The sequence below is a fragment of the Aristolochia californica genome, unplaced genomic scaffold, assembly GCF_029961685.1.
Source record: "Aristolochia californica isolate CCGP_79_NKW_82.1479 unplaced genomic scaffold, dmAriCali1.0.hap1 SCAF_15, whole genome shotgun sequence".
In the NCBI taxonomy this organism is placed as follows: domain Eukaryota; kingdom Viridiplantae; phylum Streptophyta; class Magnoliopsida; order Piperales; family Aristolochiaceae; genus Aristolochia; species Aristolochia californica.
Genome location: NW_027181826.1, coordinates 861,808 through 884,232, shown reverse-complemented (window position 1 = coordinate 884,232; position 22,425 = coordinate 861,808). Strand labels below are relative to the sequence as shown.

The 22,425-nt window shown below is 37.0% G+C and overlaps 3 protein-coding genes and 1 long non-coding RNA gene across 4 annotated transcripts; 2 read left to right on the top strand and 2 right to left on the bottom strand.

The window, feature by feature from the left end:
- The first annotated feature begins 674 nt into the window (after nt 1–674).
- Nucleotides 675–5,147, top strand: LOC137952005 (outer envelope pore protein 24A, chloroplastic-like). Its single transcript, XM_068799047.1, has 3 exons — nt 675–1,045; nt 1,131–1,496; nt 4,960–5,147. Exons 1-3 carry the CDS (start codon nt 845–847, stop codon nt 5,038–5,040), a joined length of 648 nt encoding a protein of 215 aa, XP_068655148.1. The 5' UTR covers nt 675–844; the 3' UTR covers nt 5,041–5,147.
- A 1,177-nt stretch (nt 5,148–6,324) lies between these two features.
- LOC137951477 (uncharacterized) lies at nt 6,325–8,080 on the top strand. Its single transcript, XR_011112134.1, has 3 exons — nt 6,325–6,830; nt 6,901–7,176; nt 7,738–8,080. It is a non-coding gene; the product is annotated as an uncharacterized lncRNA (long non-coding RNA).
- Nucleotides 7,184–10,215, bottom strand: LOC137951476 (indole-3-pyruvate monooxygenase YUCCA2-like). The gene is made up of 4 exons (XM_068798153.1): nt 9,085–10,215; nt 7,924–8,172; nt 7,622–7,744; nt 7,184–7,462 (listed from the first exon to the last, which is right to left on the bottom strand). The coding sequence occupies exons 1-4, from the start codon at nt 9,697–9,699 to the stop codon at nt 7,274–7,276; spliced, it is 1,176 nt and encodes a 391-aa protein (XP_068654254.1). The 5' UTR covers nt 9,700–10,215; the 3' UTR covers nt 7,184–7,273.
- Nucleotides 10,216–16,399: 6,184 nt separating this feature from the next.
- On the bottom strand, nt 16,400–22,201 carry LOC137951665 (uncharacterized). The gene is made up of 9 exons (XM_068798488.1): nt 21,952–22,201; nt 21,441–21,489; nt 20,921–21,009; nt 20,746–20,802; nt 19,892–19,954; nt 19,704–19,769; nt 18,283–18,369; nt 17,341–17,434; nt 16,400–17,194 (listed from the first exon to the last, which is right to left on the bottom strand). The coding sequence occupies exons 1-9, from the start codon at nt 22,054–22,056 to the stop codon at nt 16,656–16,658; spliced, it is 1,149 nt and encodes a 382-aa protein (XP_068654589.1). The 5' UTR covers nt 22,057–22,201; the 3' UTR covers nt 16,400–16,655.
- Nucleotides 22,202–22,425: the final 224 nt, after the last annotated feature.

Sequence of the window (22,425 nt, the reverse complement as noted above, 5' to 3'; positions counted from 1 at the left end):
AGCCAGTTTATTCAATTTCAACTTCCTCAGGTTTTGATCAGTTTAAGATGTCAACCACATTTTGGAACACCACCAGTAAAGTCTGCTACTTCCCATTTACTTTCTCCAATGGTTATATCTACTAGTCATGGATGAACAGTACTGGTAGTTTATTTTGAATTAAACAGGTGACTGAGGAGGTGAGCTCCCTGGACCCATAAGTAGGCTTGGATTCAACCAAAACCACTTCAAGGGGCAGCAAAACTTATATCTTGCTTTTGATTCATAGTCCCATTAATTTTTTGGTTTGAATGATCTGATTTTAATTTCGTCAAAAATATATAAAATTTAAATTAATTAAATTAGATTGCCTCAATCGGCAAGCCAACCCCATAAGTTGGAAAACTATGAGTTGAAATCTAAATGGAGTTCCTAAAATTCAGAGTCAGATAGTCCGAGCCAAAACACTACTCGGGTGGATGCGACTCTCTTGGGGTAGACTCAGTCAAGTCATTCTGATCAGATCTGCCAAATTTAATCTGAGTGGACCCGGCCGTATATTAGGTCGACTCGGTGAAAACTTAACGAGTGCGTCCATTTTGTGTGAAGCAGGACGAGTCGCACATAAGAATCCCAGTCCCTTGAGCCGTCCGCCGAGGATAATTCTTTGGTAAAAACCCACGCACGGTGCGCAGCACGCAGCTCTTTTGTCGCCTCGTCATCACAGCTTTGAATAAAGCGAGAAGCCTCCTGCGATTCCGCCCGCCAAGACCACCTCAACTGTATAGATAGAAGCATAAGCAGAGGAGGAGTCTACGATCAATTCAAGCTTCTTCTATCAGTTGTTCTCTCCTTCTCCGTCAAGATGCTGAGAACTTCTGTCAGAGGCACGTATAACGCTGACAAAAGCAGCGCGGCTGCGTCTTTCACTGTTAGCGGCGGCGATGTCAAGCTCAAGGCTTCCATGACGGACGCCACTGTTGTAAATGGACCTTCCTTGAACGGGCTCTCTCTCTCGCTGGAGAAACCCGGAGCTTTCATGATCGACTACAATGTGCCCAAAAAGGTTTAGTTGTTGTTTAGGGTTCTTGACTTTTGTGGGGTTGTTTCTTCTAGCTCTCAGGGGTTGAATTTCGTTTTTTCCGGTACAGGACGTTCGGTTTCAGTTCATGAACACGGTTAAGGTTGCGGACAAGCCTCTTAATTTGACTTACGTCCACGCGGTTAGGGATAATCGCACAACGGTCGATGGGTCATTGGTTTTGGATCCCGCGAACAAGGTTTCGGCCAATTACGCATTTGGGTCCGGGAATTGCAAGGTGAAGTACACTTACGTGCAGGGGCAGGGGTCGAGGAGGACGTTTGAGCCGTGCTATGACTTCTCCAAGAATGCGTGGGATTTTGCATTCTCGCAGCGAGTGTTTGAAGATGATGTGGTTAGGGCGTCTTACCATACTTCGAACAAGATTCTTGGATTAGATTGGACGAGGAGTTCGAAGAATACCGGTTCGTTCAAGGTAGAAAAATATTCCCTTGCAGTTGCCCATTCTCCAATCTTTTATTTTACTCAGAATGTTGATTCAGATGACAGTTGTTATTGTTTCCGTTGTGTTTACCGAATGATTTTGAAGTACTTTTTTCTCTCATTTGATAGTTCATGACAGCAATATGAAAAGGCACAGACAGAAAAGGAGAGATTTGTTTTATTTTACTTCATGAAACTTATCAGAACATAGAAGAGACCTTGGCCCTGGGATTTCACGGGAAGAGGTGGAAATTACTATCGTTCAGAATGTTTTTATAAATGAGATTTTTTTTCTTAATAAATGAGCATTTATAAATGAGAAAATTTTGTCCAGGCCTTGGGTCCATGAATCACAAATTGAAGGGAATGCAGTCCCATAAGTATGGAAGGCGCCCAAATGGAAGGATCTGTCTATGCCTGATTATAAGAGAAAGGCCATAGGCCTCTTTGTAAATAGTGGGGTGTTTGTTACTAAGTTGTGGTTTGTGGGTTTTTGGCGAGCAAAGAGGGAGTAAATATATTACATAAAATTTTAGGAAAAAGTTATATTGTTCTACACAAAAAGATGAAAAATATGCAATGTTTTGTGTGGGTTTAGGTTTTGATGGCCTCTGATAATATGATACTTAGTTGACTGGGCCACTTGAAATGAATAAGAGGTGTTACACCTTGCATGCTGATCTCGGTGCAGCACTATCATGGCAGATGTGTTTTAATTTAATCAAACAAAATCTGGTCAAATTTTGGAGTTTCTGAAGCTTATCCCGTAAAGCTCTATTACGCCAAGTTTATTTTTACCTGGAAATTTTATCTTGAATGGTTCTGAATTCTATATTTCTTCATTTGTATTAAATGCAATTGGCTTTCTCTCTTTTTTTTTTATATATGTATTTATATACAACCTGAAAATTGAAATTTAAATAGACTCACACCCTCAGTGTGTGCTGCTGTATTCAGCACAACAACAAAAGAAAGAAGGAAACAACAAAAACATAGAGGAGAGAGAGAGATTTACTTCATAAGCCACAGATGTGCACTGTATTGATTGCTTGATTCTAATGTCTCGTATAGCCTACATTATATTGACTGTTTTCTAAAGTACCTTCTACTATTTTTTCCATGTGAGACTAAAACTAAGGTCCAGATATGTTGAACCTAGACACTTTTCTTAAACTCCTAATTTTGGGCATTAGACAACAGATCCAAAGGAATTTTAACTGAACTAGGAAACTGACAGTAAGAATCCTAATCTATCTTAGCTTATAACTTCAACAGCCTCCCTTGAGCTAAGACCATTAAGCAAAATTAAACTTTACTGAAACTAGAAAACTTACTAGTTTATAACTTCTATTATCCTCCCTTGAGCCAAGTCTGCTAATTAGACTGAGGCAACTATCTGATTAGATAACAATACACATATCCTAATTTGACTAGCAGTTCTGCTTAGTTTATAAACTCTACTGGCCTCCCTTAAACCAAGCATGTCATACAAAACTATAGCAAGGCTTGCTCGAAGTTGTCCTCTTCTACACCGAAGCTAGCGAATTTTGCATGTTGTTGGATGCTTTGCCCTTTTGGCTTGGACATTGGGACTTGTAATGACTCTTCTAATGCGAATGATGGGACTTCTAATGGCCGTCTTGCTTGCACAAAGCACTGAATGTGGGACTAGTTCTTCCTTCCCATCCTGCTTTTTTTCTGCATCTGCCTGGCTGCGAGGTTGTCCCCTCTTCTTCCGTGGAGTAGACTGTTTCTGTTGCCCCGTAGCGTCAACTGACTCTGCAACACCATCCTCCGTCGATGTTCTTTTCTTCAAGTGTCCTTGCTCATGTACTTGCAAAGAACTTAGCTCGTCAACTAACAGCTGAGACAAATCCGTCGACTCTGTGATGGTGGTGGCTCATTGTCGTTGGCTTGCACACATGAGCAATCTGGGTTTGGTAGCTCTCCTTGTGTTTAATATTGGAAGACAAGGTTTTGCATTGCCAAGCATAAAAAATCTCACTAATGCGTTAGATTCGGGTCAATTGGATGGACTATCTATCAACTTGCTCGAATTGACTTGACCTTCTGGTACTTAACCTCAAGTCGACTTAAGATCATCTCCTACATCGTGCAAATCTGTGGACAATTCCTCCTAATCGTTCCACTCCTGGATGGACTAGGAGATATAGGACGAAACTTTAAACAGGTTCACGCCCTCGTGTGCATACACATAGCCAGTGTGTGTTAGACTAAACGGTGCAACAACAAAAGAAGGAAGGAAAAAAAAAGAAAAAAGAAAGGAGAGATATTTACTCTATAAAGCATCACTTTCTTTGTATTGTTGCTTGATTCTAATAACTCATAGAGCATACATTATATAGGTTGTTTTCTGGAGCACATTCTGCCATCGTGTGGGATGAAAACTAAGGTTTAGATACATTGAACCTAGACATTTTTTTGAAACTCCCAGTCTTGCACATTAAGCAACTCATTTAACCAATTTTAATTGAATTAGGAAACTAACAATAAAAATCCTAATCTGTCTTAGCTCATAGCTCCAATAGAAAATTTTGGAAACCTTCACCATAAAGGTGATGGTCTCATCTTTGTCCAACATAAGCTGTCATTTCGGAGGGTGGGAATAATTTTCTCTATTGTTATATTTGAAATACCCATTAGAGAACACCTTTTTCTTGGGCTGTGGTTTTGGAAGTGTGCTTAGATTCCTATCTCAGAATCCTTATCCAATCAAGAAGGCAACATTTTGAACAGAGTTTTGAGTTACTTTACATGATTCACAGATATTTGTTGTGGAGCTAAGCGAACGAGAATTTTCAGGACAGGGTTACACTATGTAACTCTCAAAATTAATATCCTCCCAGAGAATTTTGAAGATGCAGTGTTTCTGAAGAATTAATTTCAAGTTATTTAGCATCTATGAGATTGAAATATTTTGATTTCTTTTGATTATTAGTCACATACACGTCCAGGTATCCAAGGCACACTCATTAGACTCTTGAACCCAAGACCTCATATTGAGAAGCCTCCCAACATTAGTACACTGAGGCAAAACATCTATATTTTGAAATGATTTTTAGAAACCATAAGTGGGAGAGAGTTCGGCTTGTGGCATTTATCGACTTTTGTCTTTGTATAGTTCAGAAATCATGTGGAATATTTCTTGTAAATGTAAGATTAAGTGCTACATGAACGAGCACTATCTTTCTTCTTTATTAGTTTCTCTGAACAATTGACATGGTCTCAATATTATCATTTCATGCTATTGCAATTGTTGGAAACCCATGCTCATGATTGCTTCAATGTTATCACAGTTGATTTTTTTAGCAAATTCCACAAAATTTATTGATGGCATCCGCGTCTGTCTTGGCATTTGTTACTTTTTCTGTATATTTATCATTAATGTCACCATGCTGAAGATTTCTAACTCTTTGTGCTCCTCCTCTTTCCAGGTTTCCACGTCTTTCGATTTGAATGGCGAATTTACAGCTCCAAAAATAACTGCAGAGAGTACATGGAATTTTGATCTGTGAATTTTAAATTAGTAGGAAGTGAAAAGGAAAAAAGAAAAAAGAAATTCATGTGTGTGATGAAACCGCTTTTTTTAATTTTTAATTGGTTTAAGTTGAATGTTATCTGATCCATCCTGTTTCTTAGTTTAACTTGTATTGGGATTTAGTTATTTTTTCACAATTGGATGACATGGGTGGCTGCAGCAGGTCCTTATTCACCTGTCCGAGTACTTTAACTGTATATGAAATGTAAGCCGTTTACTTAGCGAAACACAAGTTTGTTTTCTGTGCTATCTTAGTCATTTCATCGAACAATTGAACGGAAGAGAGATCGTCAAAGGAAAGCAGGTCAGAAATATGGTTCTGGAAGTGCAGTCCCTTGCTTGATTACAACCCGAATGAAAATCTCATCAGTGGTAATCAATCCAATTTGTGACCTTGAATCTTGATCGTGTCTCATATCCATGCTAACATTTCAGTCACTGTAATGGTAATCTGGTACTGGATATGAGCTCTGTCATCTCAGTGAATAAAACAATTTCTTAAACAAACACTGCTACTGCTCTTGGCTGCCTTCGGAAACAATAAATCGACACGGACTAATACCTTCTTTTGTCTGTTACATTGAGATATTTGAACAAAAATTTCCAGTAATGCAACAAAGATTCCCAACTCTTTTGGTTTGCAGCAGTGATTGATTGAGAATCGTGCTTTTGACTGTTGGAGGGAGTAAGAAGATTCCTCTTTGATGACAAGAACAAAACAGTAGCACTTTTCTTACTGTACCATCGCTTTGTCTCTTTTGTTTGGTCACACTCAGGGATGGAACCACCTCATCATCGTCATCATCATTATCCAACGCTGTCCTCCCATTGATGATCTCATCTGTCTCCAAAATCCCGTCGCCCAATCTCTTTTCTTCCAGTACCCAAAGGAGATTCTTCTCGTATGTTCACTCTATCTTCATAAAGCTTAAAGAGAAAGCCGATCTGGCTGAAGTCTGAACTTTCCCTTTGATAAAGTATAAAGAAAAAAAAAATTGTCCCAGGCTTAAGGTGTACTTGATGCTTCTCTTTTACCCATGATGTTGTCTGTAATGAACCCAGCAGGAAAAGAGTCCGATGATCGTCCAGTTAGTTATGTCTCGGTTATTGGATTGCAGCTTTTGCAGGGACCTGGACAACTGCAGCTTCCAGTTACTGAAAATCTTGTTGGACAGTTTGATTTTTGTTGTTTCTGTAGGGTCTGGATAGTTCCTCGGTTTCGTTTTCTTACATAAAATTTCTACTTACTCAGCCTTCCAGTTTGAAAGGGAAAATTTAACAGTGAGAGAAAGTATAGCTGGTACATAGTCACTTCTTCCTTGAACGTGGTTTATTGCTGCTTAAGAATGGTGCTGGTTTCATTTGGATCCATTCAAGAAAAGCTAACCGGAGAAGCAAGCACCTAAACCTGTCATGCAAATTCTCTTGAGAGGTTGGTTGGATCACGATCACGATCACGTGGCGTCTTTGGCGAAAAACTTTCCTGAATTAAAGCTAAGTTTATTCATTTATTCCCTTGATTTTTTTTTAGTAAAAGACACATTTGATACCAGGGTCAAAACATGGTGGTCCATGAAATTATGAAGAGAGTCAACTTACTCTAGGTTCTCTTTTTCTTTTGATCAGCAACTGTAGTTAGGTTGGGAGCTGGGGACCAGACCACTTGGAGGTAGGTTGCAGTCCACAACCACGAGGTATTGGGTGTTAGTTGTTTCAAAGCTGTACCGACCAAAAGGGCTCTGTTATGGTAGCCACATGCATCTTGAGGTTTTTCTTCTCCTCCTGTATACAGTTTGGTTACTGAGAAGTTTTATTGGGTTCTTAAATAGTTCTTCAGACTTGTGTTGTAGCTCACACCAGAAGATTGTTGAAATAATTTATAGAGGGGGACTGCTTCTTGCCAGCAAGTATGGATGTGACTCTGCCAATGGGAAGAGAATGATTTTGTGGTGCAAAAGTCCGTTACTTGATAAGACCAGAACCCACTATAGATCAAGAGACCATAAGCCACTCAATCTGAAGTTGGGAAGAGTTGTCAATTCAAGCATTAGATGAGGAGACTGATTGGATACTTAATGGTTCAAGTCTCCTTCATGGACCCATTCTTACTCAGGTAACATTAGTTATTACTCACAGATGATTATAGCAACAATTATGCTCAACTCTAATGTATTATGATTTTTAAGAAAAAAAATGCAGTACATATCTAGCTACAAGTACAAATGTTTTGTTTTGGAATTCCACTGACATGAGATATCTTCAGCAACTCGTTGGGCATCCATGGAGGCTCCAAGCAATCCTCTCCTGGTAAAACCCACAGTGTACAGTCCTTCATCCCCTTTCCAACTGTTTGGAAAGGCCTTCTTTGGAAAACCATCTTGCTTGTTAAATAAATCCCCCTGATAGAAATAGTGAAGACACAAGTTTAGGTCAGACTACTGGATGGGAGTTGACCATTGCTAAGGATATTTGGGTGATTAATTTAGATACTGTTCAGATATATCCTTTGATTATTGTTGTCTCACTTGCTTTCAAGAAAATATCGAGTTCAAGTTTACCTTGAGCCATGAGGGTACATTGCTTGTGTAACCAGTTGCTAGGATCACCGAATCGAATGCTTCTACTCTCCCATCTACAAACTTGGCACCATTAACCAGGAATTTTTGTATTCCAGGGACCACCTGGTGTTGGAAAAACAAAACTTGAGGTGCATAAATGGGGAGAAAAGCTTCAAGCAATCTATATATTCATCTTCATTCACACTATTCAGGGGGTTCAGTCAGAGAACTCCATCGATTAAACATATCTGTAACTGCTGCTAAATGTAAATTTGAGAGTGAGCAAAGGCAAAGTGGAATACCTTGATTTGGCCAGTCCTTATTTTGGCAAGAGTTCCAACATCTAGAACCGGGGTTTTCCCTGTTGAATTCTTCAATTCCAGGGGTCCAACTTCGGGTCTCTTAAGGCCAAATTGGCTCATCTTTCCGAGAAACAACCGTGAACAGAGAACGAGGAAACTGTCAACTACTTGTAATGGAAACCATTTTAGCAACCACATCCCAAGTCCGAACGTTGATACCCCTAGCATATCCCTAGGCAAAATGTGTAACTGAAACATCACATGAAAATACCAATCAGAAATTTCACATCTATAGTGAGAGCCTGTGGATGAAAAATGGTTTGGATTGCTGAAGGGTTTACTATAAAAACAGGTAGCCTATTGCATGAATTGATGCAACAATAGCTGCCACAGAGCAACAGACTGAGAACATTTTCTGTGAGATGCCACCAAATTTATGGTATTCTGAGAACTTGTCTACCATTCAAATGCTATTACTTTCTATTTTCAATGATAATGGCAGGCTATTAAATAGGCAGCCAAAAACAGGCTCAAAAGAATGTGATTACCCACATGGTTGGTACATTTCACATGATGACTTCTTTGTGCCAAAATTGCTAAAGAAACAAGCAGAGAGTTGAAAGTGGAAGGGACCACAGCAACCAAACATGAGCAAAGAGGCAAAAGTTTGAATCAGTGGAGCCACATTTCGAAATGAAATCTCAAAAACCAGGGAAGGTGACAATTGATCATAAAAGATGCAAAACATTTACATCAGGAAACAGAAAAAGGAAGAGGGCATTCTTGAACTGTACCCTTGAGAGGAGATCATCTAATAAATTATGTAGGTGAGCTGAAACTAATTAGGAAGAGAAAGAAAAGTATAAAGGAAAGATAAAGGGAAACCAAAATCAAGAGGAAGCAAACAATAAAGATATCCAAACAGAGAAAAGAATGGAAACCCATTTTCAAAACACTGCACAAAGCCAAAAAATTCTTCCGAATTGCTTGTAGAATAGAGAAAACATGTAAGATCAATAATACCCATTTTAAGAGTATCCACATCATTAATGAAGCTCTGTTGCTAGAAATTGAAGTTAAAAGCAATGAAAGAGTAAGAAGAAAAATAATCAACAAAACGGAGGTAAAGGAATTGCAGGGAAAGGAAGACTTTTTTTTTACCTTATTTCTGACAACTAACGAAGCCTCAGCATCATTTTTACATAGATCCAAGCATATCTCCATGCCTGAATTCCCACAGCCTACAACCAAAACCTCCTCTCCTTTGAATTCAGCTCCGTCTCTATAGGAGCTAGTATGCAAAAGCCGTCCCTGAAAGTTATGGATTCCCGGTATATCTGGCCAGACCGCCTGTGCATTCTCCCCCGTAGCTACTATGAGCCACCTGCATACAAACTCCTTTTTATGTGTTCCTAATCTCCAGAACCCAATATCTGGATCAAATTCGGCCTCTAGAACCTCTTCTCCAAACAAAGGCTTGATGGAAAACTTCTTGGCATAGGCTTCTAAGTAGTCTGTGAACTGATCTTTTGTTGGGTATGTTGGAAACTCTGCTGGGAAGGACATCAGAGGAAGCTCACAGAACTTCTTGGGAAGATGAAGCTTTAGCCTGTCATAAGCTTTCAGTTTCCACAGAGAGGCTATGCAGCTTTCTCTCTCAAGAATCACTGAAGGAACACCTCTTTGTTTGAGGCATGCTGCCGTAGCTAAACCGGAAGGTCCAGCTCCAATGATCAGAGGTCCTGGCAGAAAGACATGCACTCGCTTTGAGCTCATCGTCCTGAAGAGTCAAAAACTGAAGGAAACCAAAGGCTGCAAATTCTCCAAGTCATGTTCAACATCACACCCAGAACAGAATCAGATGTTCAGGTGAAATAAGATTCTCAGTGGGTGAATCAGAGTTCGACAAACAGGAAGAAATGGATCTATGATAAGAACAGAGTAGCTACTGTGACTACTTATAACTCTCCATAGAGATTATGAAGAACCAAACGTTTCTAACTCGAAAGAGGACAAAGTATCACGCTAATGAAAAACAAAGCGTACTTTTCTGTTTCTCCCTTTAAAACTGCAAACGGGTTGGAGAGTTTCTGCATCAGTAACAGAAAGAAATTCTGGGATTCAGATGTCTTTGCCTTACTCCCTGCCTCCCCGTGAAGTTCGTTCAAACAAACTGTAGTCTGTAGGAGACTAAGAAGCAAAAAGATCCTCTAAAAGGAGTTCAGTTACCAGAGCATTGAAACAAGAGCTGGTTTCACAGAGAGAGAGAGAATTTGAATCCGTAAAGATTCATCAAGGAGGTGATATGCAGACAATAACGAACAAGGACTCAAATAAACTTACTGTTCATGAATTGGCGCTTTCCTTCCAAAAGAAAAAGAGAAAAAGAGAGAAAAAAAAACAACTTTCTACGAATCTGTCCTTGCAGGTAGTGGAGGAAAGCAACTACTCAGCAGAGAAACAGGGCACGGGCCAAGGAATTATACAGTTTGGGGCCTTGGGGCATTACAGATGGATTGGGCAGAGAGAATCAGCCAGGCATGGCTTTCAGGGTACGTGCAGTTCGTACAAGGAAATGATCCAGTCACGAGTTGTAATAATACATGGTCCCCCAACTTTAATTCACCCTAACAATGCACTTTCTTCGTACACATCTAAGTCTTGGCTATTGAATTTCAATCTTCTTCCACATAGTTCTCTCTTCTACTTATCAGACCAAATGCTATGTGGCTTAGGATCATCCATTCCTCCACCAGCTTTGGACCATCCAAGCAAAGGGCATATGCCTAAAACCCAATGTTATAAGAACCAAACCGGCCATCAACTCTGATCTGGGTCGATATCGGTTAACCAGGTTTAACTTCCGGTTGAACTAGTATAATGTCATAATCGATGAACTCGTTCATTTAAATCGAAAAAAAGAAACCGAAAAGCTAAGAAAGAAGGATCCATAATCTTACTTAACAAATAACCGAAGAAACGAAAAACCTAACACACTTAATGAACTCGATGTCGCGCTATCATGCATGCTTGACCTAGAAAAACATCATGACCACCCACACAAATGTGGGAATGTTGAAGAGGTGACACTACATAGAGACTAAACCCTAAGATTCATATGGAAGGTCATGTCAATTTTGGGTGTTTTAAATGAACCATGGTCTTTGCCATCAGGTACAATTTTCAGTGAAAAAAACACATTAATTGATAGTCTACTTAGGTTTTCCACTTTTGCAAGGACTTATTCATACTTTGAAAGAGTCTACACTGATAAGAATGGGGAAAAAGACTAGGGGTAGGAGATAATCATCCCCTTCCCTCTCTTTTTTTTTTTAAAAAGTTGCAGATTTCTCTCTCTAATGTTCAGTGATGGTGCCTCTCTAAGCAGATTCAAAGCACTGACAGTCCTAGAATTAAATTAAGAGAAGTTGGACCAAATGCAGAGAGATCAGAGGATAAGTAAATAAGAGCCAGTGGTTACCAAACAGGAATCTTGAAAGGTGTTGATGTGGGTCTTTTGCAAGTTCATTGTAAAGTGGAGTTGGGTGGGTATTCCTTTAAGAGAAAAGCTAGCATTGAAGCATGCATTAGGTGGAGCTTGTTAACTGCATCAATTCTTCTTCTTCTTTCATGCTGTCGATTAGAGTCATTTTGGTGAACCACCTCTTAGTCCCAAAGAGGACCACACTCAAACTAAGTTGCATAAACTTGGAAAAAAATTCTGACTATAGAACTTTTTAGGGTAAGTTGCCTACATATCCATGAATTTAACACTCAATACTCTTATTGGGTTAATTTTCTCCCTTTTTTTTATAATTTTTTCCCGCTTCTTTCCGGGTTTTTTTCGAGGGGAGGGGGCATCCTCTCCACATCTTTTCGTATAGGAAAAGAGAAGAACATGACCTGTCCTCAGAGGAACCACCACCCTAGAACCGAAAGCGGTCACATACTTAAAACTTTTTTATAAATTTTTTATTTTAAAATTAAATAAGAAACAAGAGTATTATAATTTTTTTATTAAAGTAATACTAAGAGCGAAATTATATTAGTTTGCTAAATTGTAACAAAATAACTATATTTGAAAGTGTGACAATTAAGCAGCCATACTTGAAAATACGACATTTAAGATGGTACAAGAAGTTATTTTACACACTCCTATACAATTATTAGGTGGGTCCTATATCACATGTATTGACTCAAATTACATAACTCGCATACGTACATTTTAATATACGTGTATATTTTTATTTATCAAAGTTAGAACTTCATTATATGAAGTTTAACAATGAATATGTAAGTAATTTTGATTATATTATAAGAGTATATAGACTTAATTTAGAGCTTAAATATTTCTAGAGATCTATAACATGTTAAACCATTCAGATTCATAGAGCAAGAGTAAGGACCCTCAACCACTTTTACACATTTTGTGATTCATTCAGGGAAGTGTAATTGTGTAACCACCTACATAAATTCTTGAGGTGCCCACACAAAAATAAAATTGGACCACATATTAGAATTTTTTTTTAATATATCGTATTTTAAGTGTATATAAGTAATTAACTCATATTTAATATCAAAATTTACAACTAGTTCATCAAAAGGGTGGTCCAGATTATGGCTACTTGGTGTTATCATAATTGATTGAAGTTGGTCGTATTTCATCATCATTATCTAGAGTTACTCAATTATTCAAATAAGACAGAAGAAAACCTTTATTAGATAGAATAGTCCAAAATTTGTGAATTTGAAGCCACAAATTAATTTTGAATTCTTAAGTATATTTCTTCGACAATATTTTAAAATTTCACTATGTTTAAAATTGAGTTAAGAGTAATTATAATATATATTTAATTAATTCAAAAGGTGTAGGAAGAAATTTCCTATTGACAAAATCTTCTAGTGTTTATGCCATTTTTTTAGATGAAAAAATTCCGCCTGATTCCTCTTTATTCTTATTGTCGTTAAGAAACGCTAAAAAGGATAGGAAAATGAATTTTCTATTGCTCCAAAAGAAAGCTATGAAAAAATAATCCAAAAATTACTAAAGCAGTTCTTGTTCTTACCTTAATTTAATCTTATTTATTATTAATAAAAATTATTTTATTTCCGATATAAACATAAACATTATAACTAATTTTCTATGTTTTCTATGACGACATAAACACAAGAAACTAGTCGAAGAGAATTTTTTCTAGGAGGAAATTTTTTCAATGAAAAGATTAGTCAAAGGAAAAATGATTTTTTCGTCATCTATATTTTTATGGAGGCACAAGCGATCACTAAGCACATAGTAGGAATCATAAAAAGATGAATATATAAAGTTTATTTCTTTAGTAAAGCTTAAAGTGCATTATTAGGGATTGAAATTTAACATCATTGATTTGATTTCTTCTTTTCCTAGCTCTTTTGTTCCCCTTTTTGCCTTTTAATGCACTATGTAATCCATTTCAAATAACAAGAAAAAAATATAGAAATAATTTATATGCAATATAGTTCAAAAAAGAAAAATATCATATCAATATATGATAGATAGACAGATAGATAGAGAGAAAGAGAGACAGGCTGACAGACAGACATATAGATAGATAGATAAGTATGTCAATATATCTTTTATTATTTACTTACGATAAAACTTTTTTAACTAGGCAAATGCTTTTATAATATGAAATTGATCTTCAAATGTGAAAAAATTACATTTTTGGGTGTTTGGCATCTACTATCAACTGTTTGATTGAATGCATTATTAACTGGCACTGGATAAATTTACTAAGAGAAACAAAAATTGGCATAGGAAAGGATTGTGGTTTTGAAACTAAGTATTCATCAGTATCAGAGCATTTTCAATGGAGTGTGACCAATCAATAGGGAGGCCAATGTGTAGTCCAAGTGATCCAAGCATATTCAAAAGTGTCCTTGTCTCAAGTGGTTTGCAATCCCCCTTTGGCTTTTTCTTCTAAGAGGGCTAAGCAACATAAATGAGGAGAGGGTTCTCAGTGTTACATCATTTTCTTCTTTATTCCCTTGGTTTGCATCATACACACTTGGTTCCTAGTGACCTCTAACAACTCCAATGATCATGGCACTTTAAAATGTTTGAATTTATGGTCCTACAATTCCTCTTTGATTGCCACCCAAACATCATGATTCCTTTTTAAATTTTGTCATTCTCATATTCGGAAAAAAAAACATAAATTCCCTCATAAAAGTAGCATTATGACTCTTCTAAGATACGGGTCTATGAATTTTTTAACACAGATAGGGGTGACAAATTTACCCGATTATCAGTTCTACCATTCTACACATTTATTTAAAAATGATACGAACCAAAATAGTTTACATAGGTAAGGATTTGTTCATTTAATTGTATATTGTTAGTGAATAGAATAAATACAAGCAAAGATTATTTTTTATTTCATTATCTAAATAAAATATAAGGATTACTTTTTAATTTTCAACTCCACCCTATGTCAGGTTACTTTTTTTTACATGTTTTATAGTATTTTATGTTATTCCATAGTTTTTTTTATAATGAATGGAGTGTTATTGGGTGAGACATAACTCTTATTATATGTATACATTAAAGTTTCATACATTTTATAGTTAGAAGGTGTTTTTGTTACATGCCCAAGTTAGATTTAGGTGTTAACCAACGAAAATAAGGTAATATGGATAATTTAATTAAGGGACCGTTTGTACCGCCACAGGAAAAAAAATCAATCTCTTTGACTAATTTTCTCATTGGAATTTTTTTTATTGAAAAAATATCTATGACCGAATTACTTGCATTTGTGTTATCATAGGAAACAACAACAAAATTTGTTCATATTTATACTAGAAATAAACTATTGTTTTTATAAATATAAAAACTAAGGTTAAAGTAAGAGATAAGTAATCAAGAACCACTTTATTATTTCTTGGTTTATTTTTCTATAATTTGGTATCGGAGAAATATAAAACTTATTTTTCTATCATTTTTAAAGGCAAGAGTAATCGAGAAGAATCAAGTAAAAAATTTTCCCATCCTTGAACTGGAACTGTAAGAAAATTTTGGTCAAATCTCGTGACATTTTTTTCTACACTTTCCAATTAGCACAAACACACCCGAAGTAAAACTATCATCTTTTAGATAAGCAAAACAATATAAACATCGAATCTCTTATGTGATTTATTTTGATGGTGGATGAATTTGAAGAAAAAAAAAACACATTTTGACAGGAAGCAATGTGCCAAATGGTTTAGTTCATGGGTTGCAAATCAATCATAAGTTCAGAGTTTGTTTATAACAATAGATTAATGTGCATGTAGCTTTCAGATGTAGAGACATTTATTCTTTTTAACGTGTCTTAATTTAATTTTGCAGAAGATAGTGGTCCATGGCTAGGAGTTGAAGATGATGATGATCACATATGTGATTACTTAGGGTTTCCCCTTTAATGAGATGGTTGGACTGCAATCTTAGGTGGCCTAGAGTAGACCACCGATTACCACATCTCATTATAGATGCAATTAAACCATAAAATGAGAATAGATTCATGTGGTGTTTGACACATTAGACTCTTTCAATATTTCAGTTGTAAAAATTATTATTGTAAAAAAAGAACATTTGTTCGAATCGATTTCAAGATCGGGCTCGAAAGTCGGCTTGATTGAAATCAAGAGATTTGTGATAAAAAATTTCTAGCTTAATTTGCATTAAATTGTAAGATGTGTTGTACAAGTTTGAAGGTACAATTTAAAGGTGCTAAAATCATTGTTCAGGCTCATTTGGGAGCAATAAGTGAATCAAAGTGCTCTCTTTTGTGTTTCCTTCACTTCTCCTTATGAGACTTAAGATAATGTTCTTTATTTTCTGGTCAAAAGGAAATGCACATACACAAAGGGTTCTACCAGGAACACTAAGGGTCTGTTTAGAAAAAGGAATAGAAAAATATATTTTCTATTGTTTGACAGCAGAGAATATTTGAGAGAAACTATATTTCTCTTGCCATCCAAACAAGAGAAAAGAAACCAGTTTTCTTATCTTTTCTTTTCTCTTTTTCTTTCTCTTTCTTTTCTAACAAGTTGGTTCGGATTCTACTTCCTTTTTGCTGTGTCGACAGCGTTCAAAGGAGAGAAGTTTCTGATTGCCAGAGAAGAAAACAGGCTGTTTGTTTTGGGCAAAATAGGTGAGGGAACAGACACAGTTTAATGCTATTTATATTGGATGCTTGGACTGTGAAGTGGCTGATAGTCTCTCAATAGATGAGACTTGGATGCTTGCATCTGTGTCTAGATTCACGGATCACACTGTTTTCTGGCATGAAGACAGTCACCTGCCTGTGATAGAAACCTGTGATGCTTTATTGTCAATCATGAACGATCTTTCCTTCAAGCTCACCTGCTCTTCCGAATGCACATGCACACCATTCACAAAGCATGTAAGATTAGAAAACCATGACACAGAGACATAATACTAGGATGGAAGCAGCAGAGGTAAAACAAAGGAACTGTCTTCTCTACTTGTATTAACAAATGGTCTTTTAACCAAAGAAAACTACCCTTTAACTGATCTAGGCCCAAAACACCAAGAAGCTCATTTTTTGAAAGCATGATGTGAAGACATTTCCTATTAAGATACATTGTGCTTATGCCTCAAATATTTGATCAATACAGGAATTTGTTTTAGTTAAATTATGATCAAACACTAGTCAAGCTCTATGTGACAGCCATCCGAGAGAAAGAATCACATCTCAAGTTGCAGCTGGTGGCATATTAGGCGGTGGAGGCGGTTGCATGGACATAGGTGGCGGAGGCATTGGCCTTCCAGGATATTGCTGAGGTGGCATGGGGCCCCGCCACATAGGAGGTGGTGGCCCCATGCTCATAGGAGGTGGTGGAGGTCTTCCCATCATTCCTTGTGGAGGTGGCGGTGGCATGTTTGGTGGGGGAGGTCTCATTGCTGCTCCAAATGGCTGAAGCTGTGGTGGCGGCGGCATTACTTGTGCAGACATTGGTTGGCCCTGCTGCTGTGGATCCTGTCCAGGCCAAGGTGGCTGTGCTCCAAGCTGCATGGGAGGTGGGAATCCCCCACCCTGTGGAGGAGGAGGCCGCATAGGAGGCATTTGTGGAGGAGGAATTAGGCCACCATTGACAAAAGGCCTCGGAGGCATTTGAGTTCCCATGGTCCCATTGGCCTGAGGTCCATTGGAAAGTGTTGGCGGTCCACTTGCAAACAAGGTGTGAGGTCTGTTCTTCTGTGCACTAGGATTGCTTGCAGCAAGAATTCGCTCTGTATTCATTTTAACATCAGAGGGAAACATACATTAGAGACATGAGACATTATTTACCAATCTGAAATCACGGACCCATTTGAAGTTTAGATCAGAAAGGCCCCAGCGTAAAATTCAGGGGAAGTAAAAATGATGCGTGACATACCGGCAGGAGTTCCATGACGCTCCCCTTTGGTATCTTTCTTGTAAGCATATGACACTGTTATTTGACGGTTACAAAGATATTGACCATTCATGGCCTGAAGAAACAAAATGAAAGTGAACTCAGCCTCCCCAATATGAATCAGAAAGATGAAAGAAAACAACAGCATTAGTTCTACTGATCCACAATGGAACTCACTTCTGCTCAATCATATGTGCTTTGTCTGAATCAGGAAAAAATGATATACGAGTCTTACCTGTGTAAGAGAACTCGTATAAGAACACTTAGTCCCCTAAAGTTCACTATTAAAGTTTTAGGCCAACACAAAAGAATTGTTTGTCTTATAGTTTAAATTCTTCATCAGGCCCCTGAACCTGAATTCATCTTAAAACAACCTTCGCCTTGGTCCATTCTCTTCCACCATTGGAGGGAAGAACCTACAAGATTGCTAACCTGAAAGAGATGAACTAAAGAAAATGATGCATCAAAGCATAGCTCATCTCATATTGAGTCACTAAAGCTTGCTCTCACAGTCAACTGACCTTTTCAGTATCTATCAAACTAAATTTTGCAACTTACTAAAGCTCTATAAAGGCCCAAACTAGATATTTTTCTCTGGAAAGTGATGAGAGAAACCAACCTGTTAACTAACCAAACAAGTAGCTATGCTAATTATTTATAGCTAAGAACAACAGAATAATACAACACAAGAAGTGCAAGAGGACAGCATTGAATTTTTTTTTTAAAAAAGAGGCAGCGGATTAAGGTGAAGAGTGACAACTTTGTATTTTGGAAATGTTGTAATTCTACATCGCCAGTAATATGCAATTGATACTAATTCAGAATTCATCACAGACTTCTTGTAACTCTACAGCCAGAGTACGATATAATTGATACTAATTCAGAATTCCTCACAGACTTCTATTAACAAATAGGAAAGAATACCTCAATTGCTGCATCAGATGTCTCGAACGAATCATAGCTAATGAAACCAAAGCCACGTGAGTTCCCAGTCTCAGGATCTCTCATTATCTGAAACAAGGAAAGAAGAGGAGGGCGAATATTAGAATGAAAGATCAGTGTATCCGCTGACAACAACATATCTGCTTAAATTTCACCCTATGAAGTGCATCAAATCTTATAAAATGCATCAACTATATATAGCATCCAAGACCTCCATAAATATACAATACATATAACAGCAATAACAGCAACAACAACAACACGACCACTAAGTGAGCCAATTAAAAGACGTTAAGATATTAACATGGAGGGAAGGAAAGCAAGAGAAGAAAACTGTCCTTTGAAGATTGATAAGGCAAAAGTTTGTTAAAATGTCATCCTTTATGTTGATTACACACGCAAACAAGACCCCCCTTTATGTGGGCTTTCCATATCCAACCAATGACTACTTGAAGTCCCCACGAACACCTGACTGGATGTTTACAGATCTACGAAGTCGAACACTTCTCAACATCCATTAGTTCAGGGCAAAAAGTGAGGAAAATCAGCAAAGAACTATAAGAATTGAAGAAAACCATCTTGAGACCATAGGGCACAACTGGAGCATATGTGTGTGGGTGTGTGGAATGAGAGAGGTCCCAAGTCATTTTGGGGTGTTGTGTAGTTGCAGTCACTAGGTAAGCATTTCCAGGTAAAAAGTCAGTAGTAGAAGACTACCGGTTAAAAGCTAAAAGATGATAGTGACCAAACAAAAATCAGCCATTCACCACCCAATTTTTAAAAAAAATTAAAAATAAATAAATATAAATAAATAACATTCTGTTGAAATCCAGAAACATTCCAGGACAGACTATTCTTCCCAGATGAAATATAAAGAGATGCACTTGAATGAAAAGCAAACAGAATTTAGCCCTTTAAAACAGTTTACAAGAGAAAAGAAGTACAGAATCTGCCACGACATACTATTGACCACTTCAACACAAGATACACTAAGCTCAAGATATACACTCAGAAATGTATAGAAAAACAGGTACCAATTGAAAATTGCTGAAACAGGAAGTACGTATGACCTTGAGTGTCTTCATATATTCCAGTTATTTATAGATAAAGTAATGAATAATGTCAACATATGACTTCTCAAATATTCAGCATCACATGCTAAAAGAACTTACATCAGGCACTAGGTCACATGTTTAGAGATATTATCAGTGAAAACATTTCCACTGGCCACAGAATTATAAGATAATCCAACAGAATGCTCTTCAGTAGCAGTTCATGTCCGTGTCTACCCAAATTAATTAGCTAATGCATTACTTCATAAAGCTAGAAACTAGATTTGGATATTGGAAAATTTTATCCACATTATTAGCATCTCTACTTAAAGGAGTTGAAAGAGATCCAACCTTAGGATTTGTGACAATGACTCCAAATGCACTAAAAGTATCATATAGCAGTTTTTCATCCACATCCTGCAAACAAATTTATTTAGGTTATTAAGACCATAAACCATAAAGATGTCTGGTTACTTACAGAGTGAACATCTGATGCACATAAACAAGCTCCTAGTTACAAATTACTGCAGAAAACTTACAGGATCAAGATTCCCGACAAAGAGATTTGCCCCGACATCCAAACTCTTCTTGTCTTGAGAGGCCTAGGATACAAAACACAGGACAGATCCAGCTTTAGAACAGGCTATAAACCAACTACAGTTTAACAAAGCCTTTAGTAGCAAAACCAGCTGCCTTTTTCGGAAAAATGAAAAAATGAAAACAACAGTGTCCATTCAGGGTATACAATTTGCTCACACAGATAAAATCAAAAGTTACAAAATCAAGACAGAAATTCATAATAAATATCCAAATATTAAAAAATGCATATGAAATAAGTCACCTCCTACAAAAGTTACAAAACCAAGACATAAAGTCATAATAAAGATCCAAATATATAAAAAAAGGTAAGAAAGTCTGCTCCTACAAAAGATTCTTTTTTAAGTCCTACAAAAGATATGTGATAGCCAAAAAGAATCACTAAAGGCAGATAATACAACCTTCAGAACTAGTCAAATGATAGTACATCTTCATTATTAATTTTGACGAAAAATGCAAACAAAGCAATGTACTCAACCGTTACACATCTTCATTATTAATGTCGAAGACAAATGCAAACAAGGCAGTGTCCTCGGCCATTACAACCTCAGCACTTAACCAGGCAGAAGAAAGTAACATTATCCTTTTTTTTTTGGAAATAACATTGTCTTAAAACTCGCAAATTACAACACCACCACGTTGGACCATAACAAAAGAATTATCTTGGTCATTATTGTTCAACTTTTTTGAGTCTCTCAGCACTACTTCCATACAAAAGATAACCACATATAGGCAAGCAGTCTAGATTCATGAAAGTAAACATGAGCATAAGACAGAATATACACATCAATCTCACCTTATTGACGCGTATTGGCTTCCCATAAAGTTTGATCATATTCAAGACCTTGATGGCCTGGATAACAGAGAACAAAAAATCATCACAAATAAGTGCTATAAAGCAGATACTTTAGATGAGATTTTCAAATGTCAAATACATATTTGAAGAATTACTTAGCTGTGTATTAACTTACATAATCAGCATCCTCTTCGCTACGGAACTCTACAAAACCATATCCTTGATGAAGGTTTGTTACTCTATCTTTCGGCACATAAACATTAACTGCAAAATTCGTGTGTATCAACCAGTTAAAAAGAATATATGAAGCCATTCAATATGGAGAATAAATGACTGAAAAGCGGAAACTGAAGCACGTTAAGGTCACAAAGACAGTGGTGAAGCTGGTGAACAAATTGATTGCAGAGCAGTCTCAACCTAAGACAACTTATTCTGAGATATCCTAGTTAATCAATGTCAGTGGCAGTTTGAACCAACTATTGCATCTTAGGCAGCTGAAGCACGTTGAAGTCACAAAGACAGAGGTCCACTCTACAAACAAATTTTAAAGAGAAGTGATGATGTACATATCTTTTGTAATTTTCTTTTGTAGTTAACTCCTGTTAAGCATGCAGCTAAGAATTCTCATAAAATATCAAACATGATTTTATATGTACACTTCAGACTCCGTCCAATTATGAGAGTAAGAAACCTACCAACTGGCCCTGCTTGGACAAATAACTCCCATAATAGCTCCTCCGAAACCTGACGAATTTGAAAGTATTAGTGCAATATCACATACAACTACCTTTGATCCAAAGAAACTATAACTTCTGCTGGAAGTCGAAGACCCTAACTCCTGAAACCAAACGATAACAATACTCATATGTTACGTTTCAGCTACAGCTAAGCCACAGTAACAAAAATCTTTCGGCAATGTCAACTCAAACGCAGTACATAAACAAGCCTAAAAGTGGCGATTCCAGTCCAGACAACAGAAATAGCTTCCACCGTGATGTTCTGAGCACAAACCCCAACTACAGTTGAAGAATACAAAATCCATAAAATGCTGGACATTACAGTAGTTCAAAAACCGCAATAAATGAACACTAAAGTCCGTAATCATAGCAAAACCATCTTCGCAAAATAGTTCCAGAAATGTGCCGCCTGCGGCTAAAATCATGTACCTCTCCCCACAAATACAACTACAAAGAATAGAGGAAGTACCTGCGCGTCAAGATTTCCAACATAGACAGTGGCCTCTTGATTTCTCTCGGCCGAGTGTTGGCCAAGAAGGTTGGCTCCGACACCGGGAGCAATTCGTGTCGTCATCGGCTCTTGCCCTCTGTACCACCTGGGCTTCTAATACCGATCGCGCCTCCTGCTATCAAAAACTCGAATTTGCTGGAATGGGGGTTTAGGGTTTCTCTTAGCTCCTCTCAGTTCTCAATCCTCTGCACACCAGAACCACCGAGAACCCGACTCCAGGTCACAGGATCGACCTGTGATACAGGTCTAAGTAATATTTTATTATTATTATTATTATGATTATTATGATTATTATTATTATTATTATTATTATTAATAAATATATATTTTTGTGTTTATTTATTTTTTAAACATTTATTATTATTATTATTATTAAATATATATTAATTTTGTGTTATTTAAAATTTTAAAATTTAAAATAAAAAATGTACA

Excerpts from the sequence above, each read along its gene's own strand:
- LOC137952005 (XM_068799047.1), top strand. The coding sequence starts at position 845 with ATGCTGAGAACTTCTGTCAGAGGCACGTATAACGCTGACAAAAGCAGC. Across the intron at positions 1,046-1,130 it reads ACTACAATGTGCCCAAAAAG|GACGTTCGGTTTCAGTTCAT; the intron begins GTTTAGTTGTTG and ends TTTCCGGTACAG. Across the intron at positions 1,497-4,959 it reads AGAATACCGGTTCGTTCAAG|GTTTCCACGTCTTTCGATTT; the intron begins GTAGAAAAATAT and ends TCCTCTTTCCAG.
- LOC137951476 (XM_068798153.1), bottom strand. The coding sequence starts at position 9,699 with ATGAGCTCAAAGCGAGTGCATGTCTTTCTGCCAGGACCTCTGATCATT. Across the intron at positions 8,173-9,084 it reads CGTTAGTTGTCAGAAATAAG|TTACACATTTTGCCTAGGGA; the intron begins GTAAAAAAAAAG and ends GTGATGTTTCAG. Across the intron at positions 7,745-7,923 it reads TAAGGACTGGCCAAATCAAG|GTGGTCCCTGGAATACAAAA; the intron begins GTATTCCACTTT and ends TTCCAACACCAG.
- LOC137951665 (XM_068798488.1), bottom strand. The coding sequence starts at position 22,056 with ATGACGACACGAATTGCTCCCGGTGTCGGAGCCAACCTTCTTGGCCAA. Across the intron at positions 21,490-21,951 it reads TTGGAAATCTTGACGCGCAG|GTTTCGGAGGAGCTATTATG; the intron begins GTACTTCCTCTA and ends CAAATTCGTCAG. Across the intron at positions 17,435-18,282 it reads CATCTGATGCAGCAATTGAG|GCCATGAATGGTCAATATCT; the intron begins GTATTCTTTCCT and ends TTGTTTCTTCAG.